Source organism: Schistocerca nitens, chromosome 9 (genome assembly GCF_023898315.1).
Source record: "Schistocerca nitens isolate TAMUIC-IGC-003100 chromosome 9, iqSchNite1.1, whole genome shotgun sequence".
Classification (NCBI taxonomy): Eukaryota; Metazoa; Arthropoda; class Insecta; order Orthoptera; family Acrididae; genus Schistocerca; species Schistocerca nitens.
In genome coordinates this window covers 449,390,621-449,410,892 of record NC_064622.1, presented here as the reverse complement: position 1 = coordinate 449,410,892, position 20,272 = coordinate 449,390,621, and the positions used below count along the sequence as shown (strand labels likewise).

At 39.7% G+C, this 20,272-nt stretch overlaps 1 protein-coding gene across 2 annotated transcripts in view; it reads left to right on the top strand.

The window, feature by feature from the left end:
* LOC126202954 (cholesterol transporter ABCA5-like) overlaps window positions 1–20,272 on the top strand; it is a 329,252-nt gene that overhangs the window by 139,639 nt on the left and 169,341 nt on the right. For both annotated transcript variants that reach the window (XM_049937074.1, XM_049937072.1), the window contains exon 9: window positions 17,265–17,408. In XM_049937074.1, coding sequence (XP_049793031.1) covers window positions 17,265–17,408 — 144 coding nt within the window. The remainder of the gene's footprint in view (window positions 1–17,264; window positions 17,409–20,272) is intronic.

Below are 20,272 nucleotides of genomic sequence, written 5' to 3'. Positions count from 1 at the left end.
GCCTTTTCACTTTGCCTATGTTGATGTCAGGGGGCAGTTTGTCAATCTCAAATGGTGAGTTCATGGGTTTCCCATAGACTGCTTCATACAGGGAGTATCCCATTGCCTCATGAATACAACTATTGTATGATAGCATTCACACAATAGTTTTTCTGCACTCGCTCTAGGCGCCTGTTGGCTTTGGGGTGAAAGTGCGTAGTTCACCATTTTTTGATTTGTAACATTTTGCAAACTTGTGCAAACAATACCAACATAAAATTTTAGCCTTGGCTGGTGAGTATTGCATTGGGACTTCTGAAAGGCATTACCAAGTTATTGACAAAATGCAAGTAACAGTTTTGGCAGTCATATCCACAAGTGGTATCAAAATTAAGTATCTTGAAAAGTGGTCAATAGTAGACAATATATCTTTATTATTCTTGGTGCTTTGTGGAAATGGCTGCAGATATGCAGAGCCATGATTTGAAATGTTTTTCGTGCTTCTGATAGTGTTTGTATAGGAACTTTAGTCCTTGGTGAAGGTGCTGTTTGCACTCAAGGCAGACAATTTTGTATGTACTTCCTAATGTCGGTTTGTCAACCTCTCCACAAGGAATTTGAGGCTATTCTTGCATTTGTGGCTTGTTGCCCATTATGGTAAGCCTGTAAACTGTCATGACACTGTGCTATTATTTGTTGTTGCAATTCTCTAGGTATTACTACTCTGTTACCCAACGGGGTCTTGTGATATCATATACCGTCTTCTGTAGCAATATCAAATAGTGGTGCACACCGGTGCCATTCTACATCTCTGTCCTGTGATTCTTTCAGTTCTTCTATGGAAACATTGTCTGTTTGCACAACTGTAACCTCTCTGCTTAGGCCGTTGGCATTGTTGTGCAGGTGGCCAAGCTTATGCCGAACTGTGTAATCATATTCTGACAATTTTAATGCTCGTCTAGTCAAGTGACTACTGGGTTCTTTTAAACTTAACATTTATACTAAAGCAGCATGGTCTGTAAGCACAGTAAACTGCCGTCCATACAAATAACACGTAAAGTAATTTACTCGAAGCATGAGAACTAGAAACTCCTACTCGGTAGCACTGCAATTTATTTCTGCTGAGTTCATTTGTCTGGAGATGTAATCTATTAGTCTTTCCTCACCATTATATTCCTGACTTAAAACAGCTCCAACAGCATAATCTTATGTGTCCGTCAAAAGAATAAAAGGTTTTTCAAAATTTGGATATATTAGTAAAGGTAGACTAGTCAAAATTCCTTTAATTTTCCTCATTGCTGCTTCGCACTCATCTGTCCATTCAAATACTGCATCTTCCTTTAGTAATTTCGTTAAAGGCTCTGCTACTGTAGCATAATCCTGCACAAAACACCTATAATAGTTGGCTAAACCTAGGAGAGAATGTAATTCTTTAACATTTCTTGGGGCTGAAAAATTATCCATCTCTTCAGTTAGCCTAGGCAACCGCCTTGCCGCAGTGGATACACCAGTTCCCTTGAGATCACCAAAGTTAAGTGCTGTCTGGCGTGGTTGGCACTTGGATGGGTGACCATCTGAGCTGCCATGCGCTGTTGCCATTTTTCTGGATGTACTCATTCTCATGATGCCAATTGAGGAGCTAATTGACCGAATAGTAGCGGCTTCGGTCAAGAATACCAACATAACAACAGGGAGAGCGGTGTGCTGACCCCACGCCCCTCCTATCCGCATCCTCCACTGAGGATGACATGGCAGTCGGATGGTCCCGGTAGGCAACTCGTGGCCTGAAGACAGAGTGCTTTTTCAGTTAACATAGGATCTGGCTTAACTCCATTTGAACTAATGATGTGCCCCAGGTACTGAACCTGTGACTGTGCAAAAGAATATTTTTCTAATTTTAAACTCAAGTGTGCATTTTGCTATCTAGACAATACATTTCTTAATCTTTCAGCATACTCTTTCATTGTTTTTGCAAAAATTATGATATCGTCAAGATACATAAGACATGCAGTAGGCTTTAAACCTCTCGACGAGAAGTTGGCAAATCTTTGAAAAGTGACAGCCACATTACTTAGACCACAAGGCATTTGCAGGAATTCATACAATCCAGATGGGACCACAAAAGTGGTTTTAGGTCTATCTTGTGGTGTGATCGGAATCTGATGATATCCAGAATGCATGTCCAATGTTTTAAAGTATTTGCAATTTCCTAGCCTGTCTTAGGTCTCGTTGAATTATCCCTGCAGCCAGTTGCTGCTGAATTGTATCTTCAACAATAGATTGTAATTGATGGGGTAAATGATACAGCTTCTGTGCCATTGGTCTAGTGTCTCTTGTGGAAAGTATTGCCTTTCCTTGAACAAGCACACACATTCCTCTAAAACTGGATAGAAAAGATTTTGTTCCGACTCCAGCAAATGTGCCAACTTCTCCTTCAACTGATTTCTTATTGAAGGCACTAATGTGCAAATCTTCCTCACAGGCTTATGTCTCTTCACTGTTTCTGGTTCGAAATTATTATTTGCATAACTTCTTCATCACTGGCTAGTATTGTGCCATGTAGGATTTCTACATCCCATTGACCAAAATTGTCAGCACTCATGCAGGTATTTGAAACCTGTTCCCTTTTACTTTTGGTTTATTTAGACCTCTCATAACATGAATTTGCAGCCTGTTGAGAAAGTCATTCTGGGTGAGTGGGTCAACCAGAAAGTCTGGTCCCGGTGGTACCTGGTCTTTGACTTTTATGCACAGAACTTTTCCCATTCCAATGCTAATTGTTACAGGTGTGATAGTTTCCAATGCCCATGTATGTGTTTCAGTTGGAGCCATGAGGTAGGCTTCCTTTCACAGGTTCCTCATGAATGAGACGCACACTCACTATCCAGACAGCAGTGTGTATCACTGAACCAAATAGTTCGCATCATATAAGCTATCACAGCCTGATGGCAAGCTAGGAAATCATTCCCCAGAATAATATCAAAATTCCATCTCCACTTCCTCACTACTTCCATATCAAAGACATACTTCTTCCCTTCAATTTGCAGATCTATTGTACAATTGCCTGCAAGAATAATCATTTCATCTCCAGTCCAGTTATATTGTAGCATGGTGGTTTTAGCACACACTTTTCATTATTAGAAGTAAAAACAACACTAACCTGACCTCCGGTAACTAAAAGACTTTAGAGAGTCTTCCCTCTGAGCTTCCCCTCTAAAACTAAATTTGCCACCTCAGTCGGTTCTTTCCTTTTTATAGGGATCATGCATTTCATTGGGGGAAAGGGTGTGTGCTAGAACCTGCCCACACTTGTTTCCCCATGGAGTAGTACTCGTGTTCAATTGATTATTATTTCTTTTTGTTGCCTGCTGGCACATTCCTCTTTGGCGAATTCGGCCACTTATTTTGCAGACAATAATCCTATTCATGTCCGACAGTATGGAATTTCTTACAACAGGAAGCCCAGTTGCACTTGGCTATATGGTGGGCTTCCCACATCTCTGGCAATTTGTGTCATTAATGCACGCTGTCGTGCTTCACTGGCAGACGCGGGTGTGGATACGAATCTTCCTGCTTCCTCACATAATAGAGCAAGTCTGACTGTTTCATGCAAGAAGGTGGGGGAGGCTACTTTTACCTTGTTCCCTATATATATGGACTGGTTCCTCGTATGAATACATTGATTTCTCTCACTTCAGCTTCTTCGATTAACACTTCATTACGTGTATTATCTCTTCCTAAGTGTATGTGCAACATGATACTGCCCTAATTCTGTCCACAAATGCATCAAAGTCCTCCCCAGTTTTCTAGTGCTCTGCAAATCCATTTGCCAAGAATTCAAAAGTGAGTGCTTCCCACAATGCATCTACTGAATCAACATAAGTTCGCGCTTCAACCGAAAGCTTCAGCTTGGTGACATTTAACAAAAAAATGATCAGTCCTTGTGCATATATGTCCTATATTCTGACACTTTGCAAAACTGTTGTTACATATTCACCTGGCTTTCAAGCAAGAAAAGGTACAAAAGTTATGGCTGGAAGCATACTGACTATATCTGATACTAATTTTTCTGTTTCAACTTTAGAGGCCCTTGAATTGCCCACTGTTGCCACATTTTCAGCAGCTCTGGCTTCACATTTGTGAGTTATCGTGTTAAGCTACTCCTGTAGCTCTATTTTTTCAAGTGACAGGGTGTTTATCTGCTGTTGGAGTAAAGTAATGCTATCAGGCTCATTCGGGACTGCAGTTGCAGCATTGGGAATCAATTTGGTCCTCTCCACTGGTTGGTGAGGATGTAAATCAGGCATGGTTAAAAAACTAGGACTGAGAATGAACAAATGTACACAAAAAAAGGTCTCGATCTATTCTAGGTGATGGAAATATCGCTCGCCAGAAGTTTGCCAGAGTTGTTAACTAGCAGAATGCATTACTGCGACACTTACGTCACATGGCGGCGAAGGCAGCATCTGCGTCGGGGGCAGTGAAAGCAGCAGCATTGAGGTGGCGGTGAGACACGGCTGCCTCGTTACAGCACACAGCACCAGCACAGTCTGCGGCAAGTCTTCTACTGCCAGCGGCTCGCGCCGGCACGGGACGCGATGTAGTGGAGTGTGGTCATATAGTGCGCTCACATGCTTTATTGGACCGTCACAGTCTAACATGTTGTCATGCATGCCCAAAGGCATGTCCACTGCAAGCAGCTAAGCGGTCCGCGGTGCAAACCTCAATGCATCGCTATGGTTGCCAGCAAATAGGATCGGCAGGAAAATATTGATTCGGATCAAATGGAGGGAATGATCAGTCTTCTGACACCGAGATTGTGCATTTCAGGATGATAGCAGGTGGGCATCTGAGGTGTTTTTCCTGCACGTAAAATGATAAATGGCAGGATTCAGGGAAAAAAATAAGTTTTATTCCCAAGAACTACCACTAAGGAATACAGTGTTCATGAAAACTGTCTATGGTGACGGAGTGAACTCCACATGGTACGGGAAGAGCATTTCGCCCTCAATGGGAGTGGCTGGAAGACACGTGCAGAGGGTAAGGAAGTTGGCAGCAAGAGAGTGACCAGCTGTCGTGGTTGCTACCTTGTTGACCCTCTTGTGTAGGTCACTACCTTGTTGACCCTCTTGTGTACCTCACGTGATGGCACCCGGTCCTCCCATTGGCATGTTTATTGCAGAAAGTTGGTGTCTCTCACTCGGAAATACTATGGTGGCATCCCTAGCTCAGTTTAGTAGTGTGGGAGCCAGCCACAAGTAGTGCGAATTAGTTTTTGTAACTGCTGATTCCAATGCCTGAGGCTAAGTTAAAATGATGGAAGTAGAATAAAATAAAATAATACCATTTTTACCCATTACCATGTACACATTCTATGCGATTTTATTCAGTAATTGGTAGTTGATGCAGAAATGCCGTGCACCATCCTCCTACTTCATAGTGACCACAGAAGAGGACCAAGGACACTCTGCTGGTTCAGTGATGTTTTCTTGCAATATCTTCACCATTTCTTGAGGCATTATCTGTTTCTTCAACCAGTGGCACTTTATCATCACTGTTGATATGGTGTTTTAGTGGGGCCCACTTGATCTCTCTTCTCCGCTCCAGATCTGAAAGCATCCAAAAACTAATGCACAATGGCTATCACTTGCTGATGTTGTTTCCCAGTCAAACCAGATCCTATTGGCAGTTTCATAATAGCTTCCTGCACTGTGTTTTCTGTGGTGATAGCAGAGCACTGTTCTTCAATGATGACGCTAAACTGCCCTTTCTGGACTGGTTTGGCTGTAGCTACACACATATTGATAGGGATGAGTTGTGGCTCCTCGTGACAGTTAGTGATCTGAAGTTTTCCTTGACCACCTAAAATTCTTATGATCATCACTGGCATGTAGATTTCTTTTGTGAACCTGAGTAGGTATTCACAATCAACTAAAGCTTCATAGTTTAACTGAGCATCTTGAGTGACTCGAATTCTTCTTATTAATGATAGTGGTATAACATCATTTTCAAAGGAAAACAACCACCTGGAGCAAACTGTGTTTTGTGTGCATATTGGAATAACTGCATTAGTCTGGAGTGCTGATCTTCCACAGTCTGACAGTTTGTGATGCCTGCAAGAAGTCTAATCTGAGAATAGCATTATGACTACATCTTGCTAAAACAACAAATTCAGAGCTATGTTCTGCCATTAGTTATTCTAGTAATACATGTTCCTGTTGGCTGGACACATTTTCCATTTTTGACCTTCAGCACAATCACTTTCATATCATGGATTATAATCTTCTTTAGCTGGCAGCGAAAGCATTTGACGTTGCAGAAAAAGAAACCCACGAGTCAACTAGCGCCCTGAAAAGTTGGCTATTGATGAGATTTTCTGTCACCTTGGTAACTGTCATCAAGGAGGATTTCCACCTTGCCTCCCTAGATGGCTGCTTCTCTTTATTTTACTGAAATCAGCAGGTAGGTGAGTGACTGGTATGGAAATAGGGAATGGCCATAACGACCTTGTCCAGAGTTTGGCAACTGTCTTCGTCTCCAGATTGACTATAACCTTCTGCATCTGATTGGGGTGAATAGGACTGTTGTGATGGTTGATGTCTTGTGGCATAATAGTTGTCAGACACTTTTCTTCTCAGTGCAGTAGCATACACTGTGCCCAGAGTGTCTACAGTGTACACTGTACTGGTGTGTTTTGGTCCATCCCCCAAACGTCTTTTCTTTTTTTTTTTTTTCTCTTTTTTTTTTTTTTTTTTTTTTTTCTCTCTGAGGCATTTTACTTGGCAAAGGAGTATTTTGTCCTGCGTTGGTCAGATGATGGATTGTCTTTTGATGGTTGGGGCATAAGTGCAAGTCTATTCTTCACAGTGCATTCCAACCGAGCGAGGTGGCGCAGTGGTTAGCACACTGGACTCGCATTCGGGAGGACGACGGTTCAATCCCGTCTCCGGCCATCCTGATTTAGGTTTTCCGTGATTTCCCTAAATCGTTTCAGGCAAATGCCGGGATGGTTCCTTTGAAAGGGCACGGCCGATTTCCTTCCCAATCCTTCCCTAACCCGAGCTTGCGCTCCGTCTCTAATGACCTCGTTGTCGACGGGACGTTAAACACTAACCACCACCACCACAGTGCATTCAACTAATGCCAGAATACCAAAGTTTGATAAACTTATTTTTCAACACTACCTATTTCCTCCAGATGTATGAGGTTGACTTTCATGGTTGCTCTTGTGTAATCAGTCCAACACTTCTGGCTGCCAAACACTGGTGTAGCTCTTCTCTTACTATCTGTTGTATGAGAGATGTGAACTGAAGGTGGACTTCCACAACGCTCATAGGGACCACATTTGGCAATCAGTGATTACTCTTCCATCCATCTCTTTTCTGTTGATTTGGTGGCACCATTTGATGAATATCTCTGTTGTTTCATCCTTTACCAAAAGGGCTTGGTACATGTCTTCTGTGGTTCTTTTCATAAAGTGTAAGATTTTGTCGGGTTCTATTGTATTCAGATTCACAGTGTTGCAGAGGCACAAAACAGTGTGTGTAAGACCGTGTCATTTTTCCATGATGTTGAGCCCTGCTCATTAATTATTCTTCCACTAAGAAGATGTACTGTTGATATCAAAAAATGTTTTCTCCAGTTCGGCCTAGAATTTGTACCAGTTATTGAGATTCTCTTGGCTGTTCTCAACCCTTTGCTGGGCTGTGCCATCCAAGTATGCATTTGCCAAGCACTTCATGTCATTCCAAGTGTTGTGTTTGGCAGTTTGGTAAAATCCTTTCAGCCATTTCATTGGGTCTCAGGAAAACATTGATGGTTGCCTTTTGACCAGAATCTTTGGTAAACACTGATGGTTGTCTTATGTAAAGTTGGCTTACTGTTGGCTTGGAATCCATTGGTCTCTTGAATACACAAAACTTTGGAATGATGTAATGCTTGTATTCCAGTTCCAGTCTGTGTAGGAGATAATTTTTATGTTGCTTAATTGGAGCCATGCTGATATAAACGCTCAAGTCTCCAGTGTTTCCACCAAACAGTGTCGTACTGTAATAAGAATTGGGTCCAAATATGTAGGTGCGATTGTCATTGAAATACAACACCTGTCATTGAAAGCACATTTTACAAACACTGACTTACAGCCAGAACAGAACTGATAAATACTAAATAACAAATAATTTTTGGTCTTCATGTTTGAACTGGTGGCCTGTAGTGCACCAGCAGTGTCAGTGACTCCACACTGTGTGCAACACAGATCATGGCAATATGCAATAGAGCCACCTTTGGCACCCAAGACAACCTTAAATGAGGTTTGATCCCATGCATTGCAAAGAAACTTGCATTTTGAGCCTTTGTAGTAGTTTTGAAGTACAAGGTGTTTCAGAAAAATGATCTGATTTAAATGGTAATAATTATGAGACATGGGATGTGCTGAACAAGGAAATATGTTTTGTTGAATGGTCATGGCCTAGGGTTTCAGAAAATGAGCATTAGATGTCAGTCAATGTGCCTTCTCAGTTTGCAGTCAGTCAAAAGTAAAATGGCATCCACTCAACAGAAGGCTTTTGTGTGTTACAGTGTGCGAAGAGTCAGTCAGTGATTTCGGTCAAACATGCTTTTCGTTGGCGTTTCAGCATTGATGCTCCTGCACTCAAAAACATTCATTGTCGGTATTGCCCAGTTTGAAGAGAGAGGATGCTTATGCAAAGGTGGGAGTCCAAGTCAAACTTGCACTTCTGATGACATAGTGGAAAGAATTCAGCAAATGTTTGAGAAGAGCCCAAGAATGTCTACTTTCCATGCATGCAAGGAACTGGCAACTCCTCATACAACTGTTTCGCAAGTGTCAAGGTGTCGTTTTGTTTATAAACAAAACAGACCACACTTACTGCAAGCTCTTTGGGTTGATGATAAAGGGATATGAGTGAACTTCAGCAGTTCTCTGCTAGAGGATGTGGAAGACAATGTGGTGAAGTAAACCAAAATAATGTGTGCATATGGGGACTCCAGAACCCTCATGACATTATTAAGTCCAAAAGAGACTCACCTAAAGTATACATTTTTTTGCCATTCCTCGTGAAAAACTGTATGATCCCTTCTTTTTGAGGAAAACATAATGACTGGAATGAGCTATTGTCAAATACTGCAGAACTGGTTTTTTCCGCAACTTCAAGAGGACTCCAATGACTCCATTTTCCAACAAGATGGAGCTCCACCTCACTGGCACAACAACATATGTCAATTTCTCAATGACATCTGTCTCATTACTGAATAGGGCATATGGAACTGCGAGGCACTGACCTGCATTTGTGGCCAGACACGATCCCACCTTCTTCATCATCATCATCATCATCATCATCATCATCATCTTCACCTTGTGATATAGAAAAAGTGAAGAACAGAATAACAACCACCAAACTTCTGTAAAAGTCTGTCAAAGTTTACAACGAATTTAGCAATCATCTAGACATTGTTCATGCAGCTGCTGGTGGTCACACAGATCATTTGTAACTGCATAGCTAAAACTTTAAGATTTTGTGAGTATTTTGCAATTCATCCCACGTTAGTGTGTTTTTATCAATAAGTATGGAGTTTTGAAATCAGGTTTAATTAAAGGGTGTTTCAAAAACAATGACGTAAGATTTGGTAAAACTGTCAGACTGACCTTCATTAATCAATTTTTTCCCCCAAACAACTGCCTTTTAGCTTAGTTAACATTTCTCCTATGTATAAATTTCATCATCCTTCATAAATAAATTCTGTTTCTTAAAAATTTAGGCACTAAATCTTTAGAGTGCACTGCTGTCACTGATTACTACCGAATTGTGAACTATTTTGGCAAAACTCAAGCATTTAGAAATCTTGTAGTCCATATCTGTAACTGAACAACTCTCATTAACAGAATTTTTCATGCAATTTTTAGTGTCAGGAAGGGTACTTGTGGATATGCCACAAAGAGGCAGGAATGGAAAACAGTGCAAGAAATGTCAACATTGTTATTTTTCAGATGTTTTAGTGCAATTTATTTGACAAATTGCAAATTATGCTGCTCATTTTGGGTGATTCACTGATTGATGCTGACCCTAACTTGGGTGGAAAAATAGGAGCAAAGTTTGAAATCTCAGTTTCACTTGGCAACTATGTGGCACACTTTTGATATTTAGTTGGCTGTAATTATATCAGAGTTAGATTAGGTAACAGTTTTGCACTTACGAATACAGAATCAGTGAAAAGATCCAGGAGATGCTACAAGTTTGATATTTTCAGTCTAGTAATCTCCAGTAACTTTTGTGCTTTTAAGACTGTAGATACAGGTATTCAAATCACCCAACATGTTTAGAAGTGATCAAACAATGCAGTAGTAGAGGATGTAAGGTGGACACTAATGCTAGAAAGGAAAGTAAAAAGCGCAAGAAGGCCTCGTATGCCAGGTAATATTCATGGGAGAGGAGTCACGTATCTCATATAGAACTCTTTGGGTGATTATTTCAAGTAACTAAACCAAGCTCAGGGCTCAGCAATGCCATATTTTTGCACACATTTAATGAGAGATCTCAGAAAAGACACTTGTGTAACTGTAATTGAGGGTACAGGCAACAATTTGGACCACAACCTCCTCTAAACACTGTCCAGTCACATCAGTGTGGCTACCCATCAAAAAGCCTGAATAATCACCTTTAGCAGTGCAGACCACTGGGAGATATGCAGAAGGAGAGACAATGAGGTTCTGAAAGGTACTGACAGGGATGTGGTGCCATGCCAACTCCAGTGCCATGGCATATTGCACACAGTTTCTCAGTTGGGCATCTGTGGTGTGCACAGTGCAATCAAGGTTGTACCACAGATTCTCCACTGAGTTTAAATCTGGGAAGATTGGAGGCCTGGGGAATATGGTAAACTTGTCCTCGTGCTCCTCAAACTGCGTATGTGCATTGTGAGTGGTGTGACATGCTGCATTGTCCTGCTGGTAGATGTCATCATGCTAAGGAAAATCAAACTGTATTTACAAATGGGCATGGTCCCCAAGGATAGATTCTTACTTGTGTTGATACATTGTGTCTACCAGAAAGACCCCATCATCCAGAGAATGCCATGAAAGCATTTCCCACACCATAATGATCCCTCCACTAGCCTGGACCTTTCAGACATTAAACTACATACATGCCAGTGGCCATATGTGCGATGAAGGACACCTTTCACCAGTCAGTGGATGTCCAGTTGCAATACTGGTGTGCAAATTGCAGCCTTCAGTGCAGACGAAAAGCAGTCAGCATGGGTTCATGAATGAGGTGCCTACTGCAGGGGCCCATGCATTGCAATGTTCACTGAATGGTCATTGAGGAGACACTGTTGGTAGCCCCCTGGTTCATTAGGGTGGTTACTTGGTAAGCAGTTGTGTGACTATTCACGCATATACATGTCCAAAGTACTTGTTCACCCCATTCATTTATAGCCTGTCGTGCATCGTAGGGGGCACACAAACAGTTTGCAAACTAAGCCATTTACGAAATGCTTCCCACTTGGCCCAAAAGCTAATGGTCATGCCCTTTTGGTGTCAAGTAAATCACTCTGTTTCTGCATTATGACAAAAAGCACACTGTTTTCTGTATCCCTCTGACAGGCTTTGTGTACCCTCGACTGCTTGTGCTGCCACCTGCCATCTGTGAGTGGTTGTTGCTCTTTGACATCGAACGTATGTGCCTGTCAGGCAACTAGACAGGCTGTTGCCTGATTAACACTGACATTAGCATAAAATAAAACAGAAATAGCCTTGCTAGTAGCCAGTCTGACTTAACCACTGGAAGAAACAGAACACCTCTCACTAAAGGATTTTGCTAATAAAGGAAATCAATAAAATATTTCAGTCGTATACTGCAAACTGGTAAGGTGCACGCGCTCATGCCCCCCCCCCCCCCTCACACACACACACACACACACACACACACACACACACACACACTCACACTCACACTCACACTAAAGCTGTTGCAGAACCTCGGGATGTCAGTTGCTGGTCCATACAACATGAAGCAAAGTCTAGCTATAGTTGGTAGAACGCAACAAATCTAGCTGATACGTTATCACTTTTCAACTGAGTAACTGCACCATCACACAAATAGTCAAAATAGTTTAAGCCCTTCCACTTTTTAAAAGAATTTGAATAGTGTGCAGCTCCTCTCTGCTGCACATAATGGTGCAGTGGGAACATGTGACGAAGACATCTACATACCGTATTTACTCGAATCTAAGCCGCACTTTTTTTCCGGTTTTTGTAATCCAAAAAACCGCCTGCGGCTTAGAATCGAGTGCAAGGCAAGCGGAAGTTCTGAAAAATGTTGGTAGGTGCCGCCAAAACTAACTTCTGCCGTCGAATACATGTAGCGCTACACAGGCAATCAGGCATGCTTTGTGGGCACAAAGATAAATACTGGCGCCAAAACCTCTGCGTCAGTAAATAAATTTCGACCACTGCATTTTCATACATTATCCAACGAATTAAATACAAATTCCATATTGTTCATCTTCGAATGTAGCAGAATTTCAATGTACTACGAAAATCCGACTGGCAAGACTGAGATGTTTGTCAATATGGCCAACTCTACGTTCTGAATTTTTTCCTACCTGTGGGAAGAGATGGTTGCTAATAGGAACCTGATGAAATGTGAATCACATGCAGTATTCTCTTCACCATAAGAATAATACGAATGTAAACATTATGTCATGTATTCTTTTGTGTTTGTTGCTATCTCATTTAAATCCTGTCTGCTTAATAAACTACGAAACCAGAGTGAGACAACAGCAAATGCGGAAGAATATACGTATCGTGTCATGTTTATGTTCGTATTATTCTTATGCCTAATAGTGATACAGTCAGAAATGAAGCACGGAAACTGACTAGATTTTTAAATCTAACATGAGTAATTTCTGTGCAGAATTTGATGTACTAAAGAAGCGGCTGCAAGGATTTTCAAACGGAGAAAAATTTTCGCCTTAACTCTCATTTAGAACATGTTCTATCATACGCAGTCTATTATATGGTTCTTATTGATCATTATCAAAGAAAGCAGAAGTGTAAGTAACAACAAATAGCAGTCTCTTGCCATTGTTTCGTTAATGAGACGATTCCTCTCTCTCTCTCTCTCTCTCTCTCTCTCTCTCTCTTTTTTTAAAAAAAATGGTAAGCGGCGGTAGCGCGCACAAAGGCAAGGCTTGCCGCGATCGGCAACAGGCCGTAAACACGCACTATCAGAATGCGACAAACAATGCATGACACAGTACAGTAATGCATTTTCAGCTTAGAGTGATGTAAACACCTATAACAAAGAAAATGGCACTTATCAGATCAAAGCAAAATAAGCAATCGATTCAAACTAGACGAAGCACGTGAAAAAGGAAGGGTACCCTTACAGATACGGACGGAGCGCCTGACGCATAGCAATGGCTACCTGGTAAAGCTTAACTGCTAAGCTTACGACTCGAACCAAACTACTGTAGCTGTATCGTCATTCATTCGACCTAAATTGTGTCTCATATTGCAATGGACCAACTTTGTTTCGATTAGGAGGTGCGGCCTAAACCTTTTCTCTCCCCTTGAATTTAGAGTCTCAAATTTTAGGTGCGGCTTAGATTCGGGAAATTTATTTTTCCTTTATTTCGAGTCTCATTTTTCAGGTGCGGCTTACATTCAAGTGCGGCTTAGATTCGAGTAAATACGGTATGTGACTTCATGCCTCAGTAATTTGAGGAGGAAAACCTATCACCAAAAGTGCTAGAGGAGCCCCATACTGCTTGCTAGATCGACTGTACTGCATGTTATGAGAGAGAAGACCCTACCTTGCAAGTCTCAGGAGGCGAAAATGTCTGCTAGGGAATGCTATTTTGACAGAGATTGGCGCAAACTGTAGGTGCCGGGATTTTAAAATTCTCAGAAGGCAGGACCACTTAGTTTATTATTATTATTAATCACAGCTGAGAAGTGTCTTCAAAGACTTCCTAATCATGTGACAGCCGAACAACTTCATTGCTACAGTCCGGAAAGTGGCTTGTCCTTGCTCACAATATTGATGTCCCATAATTTTTAAGTATCACATATTCATAGAGGTATTACTTGTGATGAATTACATGTTCATGTATACAGTTCCAATACAAATAAACACACTGGAATCATTAAATTTAAGTTATTGAGTTTTATTTTAATATTCTGTGATCATTTTTGTCCTTGCAGTTCTCTTTAACGATACTATATGTGTTCCAGTGTTCAGATTTATCTGGCAGCTTCGTAAGAGGGTTCCCCATAATTGTCGCAGCATTTACATCATAAGAATTTATAACACACACAAATCTCTCTCTGTCTAAAAAAACCTGGTGCAAGTGTTTTCAGAGTCTGGTAGATAGGATAGACTCAATAAATAATTTCAGAAAAAATAATTGAATCTAATAGCTAATTATTACACTCTACTTCTGTCTGTTAAAATAAAAATTGCTGTAAAAATAATCTTTGTTGTTGTTGTTGTTCTTATAGCTACTTTTCCATGTAGTTTTTAAGAATCAGCAATAAGCATGTGATGTCTGATGCATACTTTTAGAGATACACATTCTTTTCAATCTCATCTTTTATTCCATAAAATCTGTCCAATGTTAGTGTGGAATATATTATGAACACAAAACACTGAACACTTTTCTTTTACAGTTAATGAAATTATAAAGCTCTTACTTGTTTTTTACTAAACTGGTCTGCTGTGCAGAGTTAGTTGTGAAGCAGTTGAATATGGCACTACTGCACTCTGGAAATAAAGTGACAGAATTTTTGACCCAGTAAAATGATATTATATATAATGGTCTTCACTGAAAATATTATTCTAAATACTGTAAGAATGACAAGTGGCAGTCTGTTGTGCTCCACTCCAGCCTCAAATGCAGAAGTGAAAATATGCACTTTTACAATTTTTAACGCTTCTCTTTGCCTCCCCAAATTTTGTTTGATTTCCATTGGCCACATATATGTAATTGAGAAAAGAAATGAAAAATAAGACAAATATAGAAGATCTAAACTGCATTCTCAGATTTTTTCGGTGGTCTTGAAACCAACTGGAGCCACAAAGGTGAAGGTATGCCTTTAAAGTGTGCATAGACAAAAAAATTCTTCATCTTCCTGTCGTTATCAAAATTAAGTGTTTTATGCAATAAAGACTTTTTGAATATATATCTTTCTAACTTTGCAGTATACTGTAAAATGTATTGAAATGTAAATAGGGACAGTTTCTGAATAATTTATTTAGTATTTATAACCTATTCATTACTTGAACCTATTGTGTTATTAGCTATTAATTATAGAAGTGTTTGTTTTCTACTCACTACAGAATTTATATATTCTTTTTATATTGTAGTCCCTGTTCACACCAGGGTATGGATCAACATGGACACACATATACATTGCACTTCTAGATCTTTTCAGTGCTCTTGTTGTGGTTTTAATAGGGACATGAAGTAGATCTTTAGAAGGCAAATAAATATTTATAAATTAAATATTTTATTTCAGTTAATAAAATTAAAGAAAATATTTAAAAAAATTAGGCATATTTTATGAAAAAAACATTCATATAAAAATGCCCTTTGTAGTACTTCCAATTTTAAATAACTACTACAATACCTGCTTTCTTAAGTTCATACTTACCAGCTACATTTGGGGAAACAAAAACATCTGAATGTGTTTTCCAAAGAAAAATTAAAATGTACATATCATCTGACAATTTTGCCAAGACTATTCCTATGTGTGTTTCAACCCCTGTATTATAAAGATAATTTAGTTTGAGCCAGATCCCGTCTGAGAGTTCCTCACACCATTTTGGTTCAGTATCTTCATCAGTGACATCATTGATACCAGATGTTTCTCTTTCCCCATTATCCACTTCATACTCTGAATATTATTCTTCACTTCTCTTTAAGTCCTTAAATGTAATACTTCAGGTAGTAGTAATATTCAACTTCTTTTTACAGGATTTTTTTCGGCTGTCGTGTCTTCTTGAGCATAATGTGTTTCTTTCAGAAATGCACCCAAGCTGCCACTCAGTTCATTTTTCTCATTGTCAGTCTCCTTTTCAGTTTAAGGGGGCAATGTTTCTAAGATGCTGTTTCTGTTTAAGGGAAATACATTGCCTTATTAAATCCTGAGTTTATACCTTATTCTAGAGATTTTTCCGTGTGTGATTGAAAAATCTTTGTTAAATGCATTGTCTTTTTGTTTTTTGTTTGGCATTTTCAACCACCTTACACCATCTACATGTCATCGGAGTTCATTGGCTATGTAATGGCTGAGTTAGGTGTGTGAGATTTGCCAAGGAACACAAAAGCAATCGTGAGCTCTTCATGAAGTTTTATCATGGCTAGAGATAAATGTGAACTCAAATTATCAGGGATAACAATTTTTCTCCTCAGTTCTATTAGACTAGTTTGTTACAATTCACTGGAACTAGTCTGAGAAAGTGCTCCTGTCCATCCCATCAGAGTTAGTACAGTTGAAGAAAGTTTCATTTGTGCTGTTTCTAAAATGACATGTGTGTTACACAGTTTTTCCTTGTGCCTGGCTATAAATGAGACTACCCTGGCAAATTTTTTTTAAACATTTTTCAACTCTACCATCTCTGTCAAGGTAGTATTTTACAAAACATCTTCAGTCAAAAATGACTTACTCTGAGGATGGTTGGATGATACACAGCCAAAATATCAGTGGAAGAGATTTTATTTGCACGGCTACATGGCTGAAATTTAATGGACTCTTCATTACGCCATGGAAAGTTGAAAATGCACTAATTTAGATATTTTGAATTGTTGACTAGCTTATCTTATGATCAGCCCTCTCAACATTAAAAGACTTATTAACAATGTCTTCATTAAGAAGACAGTGAGCTTCACTGCGAGTATCTTTCTTTTAATATATCCTCATCATTTTATGTGGGTCTAACCTGAAAAGATGTAAATTATGTGGGTCTCAGAAAGTACATACATCAAGAAATAATGTTTACATGTGTAATATGTCTAAGGATAACTGTTAGTAAAGGCAAACTTGATATGGGAAGTCATCCAAAATTACTTCAAAGGTTTTCCCGAAGAACACCATTGTCAAGCCATTGAAACTAAGATGAACAAATTACATTGAAACTTTTTTCTGAAACTGTCCCTGTTTATCCTGTTTTACAGTTCTACTTCCATCTGCAGAAAGTGATGTTAATGTAAAAAGAGTAATTTTGAGAGACTGTCATGTGTTTTATTTCTGTTGCTTTTTACAGACTGCAGGAATCCTTGGAAATTTTGCTGTCAACATAATGAGTCTGCTATATTTCATCCAAGTATTTGTGGACGATTCCAGTTCCATAGCATTTTGGGTTGTTTCACTTATCAGCTCAACAGGCTTTGCTCTTGCTATGGACAAGGTACTGTCAAATTCAGTTATAGCTGAACCATCAAATAAAGATATTATTTCTGCATGTTATTACACTGTTTAGTCATGATGAAGATTTGAAAAATACTACATGCATGCATCAGGAGCTTGTAGTGATGCTTTGCATACAAGAATTAATTATCCTAATCTCTTTTGTTATCAAATTTCTCTGATAATAATGTAAGAAGACAGCACCTTTTCATGTGTAAAGTGTGATTTGTGCCCTTGTCAAGTAATACAAGCTACCTATCTTTAATTATATTTGAGCATAGTTTTATTTCTGTTGAAGTGTATACTTTGTAACATTCAACATGTATACTTTGTTACATTCCATCCTGGATTTTCAATTGTTTGTAGTATATACTTTGATCCTTCCGCATGCGTGGGAGTTCTCTCTTGTGACAGAATGTATAGAATGCAACACAGAAGTAGTTTTATCTACGTAACACAAACTGTGTGAATGACTAAAACTAGATTCAGAATCTTGAAACATAAAATATGAAGTCACACAAATATCAAGGCTGGTTGTGCCATTGTTCTTTCCATGCTTTAATAAAGTGTTCAGGAAACTTACATGCATCACAGAGTCTTATTATAAAAAGTGACTTTGTCATGTGTTGAGTAAACAGCAATCAGTGTGTGCTAAAACATTTATATTCTGGTCTTGACTGCACATAAAAAATCTTAGATTAATATTTGGATAGATTGCTAGTCACCACATATAGGAGGTGTTGAGTTGGAGACAGGCACAATGAATAGAATACTAAAAATACCTAAGTGCAATATCCTTTTTCCAAGTGATTGGCAGCAGTATTGAAATGCACTTTTTGAAATAACAACTGTTTATTAGAAAAACTAAACTAATTATTACTGTTGAGAAAGAATGCCTATGCAGTATGAGAACAACAATGTCTTGAGGAGCAAGGAAGATTAATAATGACACAGGGGGAAGGGGGGGAGGCAGTCAGACCATCTGTCAGTAACCAAAAAACCAATACACTGTTGATGAGAACAGGAACAAATATTGCTACCAAAATGCACATCTAACCACTCCACCAATAAATCATAGTTCATGTACTGCAGATGAGAGTCTTCGGGGGGGGGGGGGGGGGGGGTACAGACAACAGAAATGAAGGATCCCTATACCTTCACTTTCAATAAAGAGAGTTCTGTGTTGCATAGTGTGTATGCCATATGCTGCAAGGTGCAACTCCAACTGTTGATGGTAATTGGCCCGGTCCTCTTTCCGGCTGTCAGACACTGGAAAATTTGGCACAAATACGGGAGCAGCTTGCTGAGATGCTGCCTCTGCAGTCAAAATGTGAGTGAGTTGAATTATTCTGTGCAGCGGTGTCTGAGTTTGCTGACTCTTTAAATGAAGACCTAAATCAAAGACAGCTCCAGTGATTGGACAGGCATGATAAATCAAAAGCACACTCACACCTTTGTGAAAAAACACTACCAAAGAACTGAAACCTGAATGTTTCATTACAGAATTGTCACAAAAGTACAAAAAGACATCAAATAATCATTGAAAATAAAGCAGATTAACAAAATAATCATTGAAAATACAGCAGATTAACAGCATCAGTAACAAAGGATAAAGACTTGTACAGCATGTGAATGATCTACCTGGACTATACAAAAAAGGAAACTACTACTAAAAACCTCGTTTCACAAATGTGTAGGACCCTGCCCTGTTGTAGGAATTGTGGAATGCAATGAACACTGCTGCATGTGGACTATAACAACATAAGAACCATGATGATCTGGCCCCGCAGAACGAACTAGTATATGGGTAAAATTCCAGCTGGTAGAAGGCCACTTGAACAAACATGAAAAACAAAATGCCTGCTCCAGCAAAATGAACTAATACACAAAAGACATATGAAAACACCCTTAAGGTGTACTGAAAACTTTACTTTGTTGCCATTGTAATATGGCAGTTGAGAGAAGAGCACTAGAAAACACACAAAACCTTTTACATCATCACCAATGTAATCTTCTTTATCCCAGTGGGTGGCTGTCAGAATTCATATGCACTCTTTGGAATACCAACTATTTATTACAAGAAGCAACTAACTATAACATCTGACAATGAAAGTCTACACAACTTGAGAGCGGCAATGTCTTGAGAAGCAGGGAAGATTAATAACGACACAGTGTTATGAAACTGGGAGTTCATAGGCAATCAATGGATGAGACAATGTGAAGTGGTGCCCTCGGGAGTGGCTTACGGAAGTCCAGTAATGGACATGGCACAGGGAAAAGGTGGCATGACACCTTGGCTGGCAGTGGCAGGAGCAGGCAGGGCCCATAACGGAGACTTGTAACAGGGACTTGGAGCAGCTGTTGGTCAGTTAGAGCATGGACCATAACTGGCTTTTGAAGCATGAAGCACCAACTTAAATAATTGCCTGTGGAAGGATACATTCTTGGTATCACATGAACATGTGACTGTGCAGTCCGCAGCTCATAGTCTAGTGGCTAGTGTTGCTGCCCTGGATCACGGGGTCCCGGGTTCGATTCCCGGCTGGGTTGAGGATTTTCTCTGCCTGGGGACTGGGTGTTTGTGTTGTCCTCAAGATTTCATCATCATGATCATTCATGATAGCGGCTAGTTTGGACTGCATAAAAAATTGGAGTGTGAACAAAATTTTGACTTTGTACAGGCACTGACGACCATGCAGTTGAGCGTCCCACAAACTGATCATCATCATCATCATCATCATCATCATCATGTGCTATGCAGATATAAGTAGGACCTGCAACTGCAGTGCCTTGTGCTGTCATTCACTTGATTGTACACAATACCATGACTATTTATAAACAACCTCCTAGGTGAGTAGTGGTCTA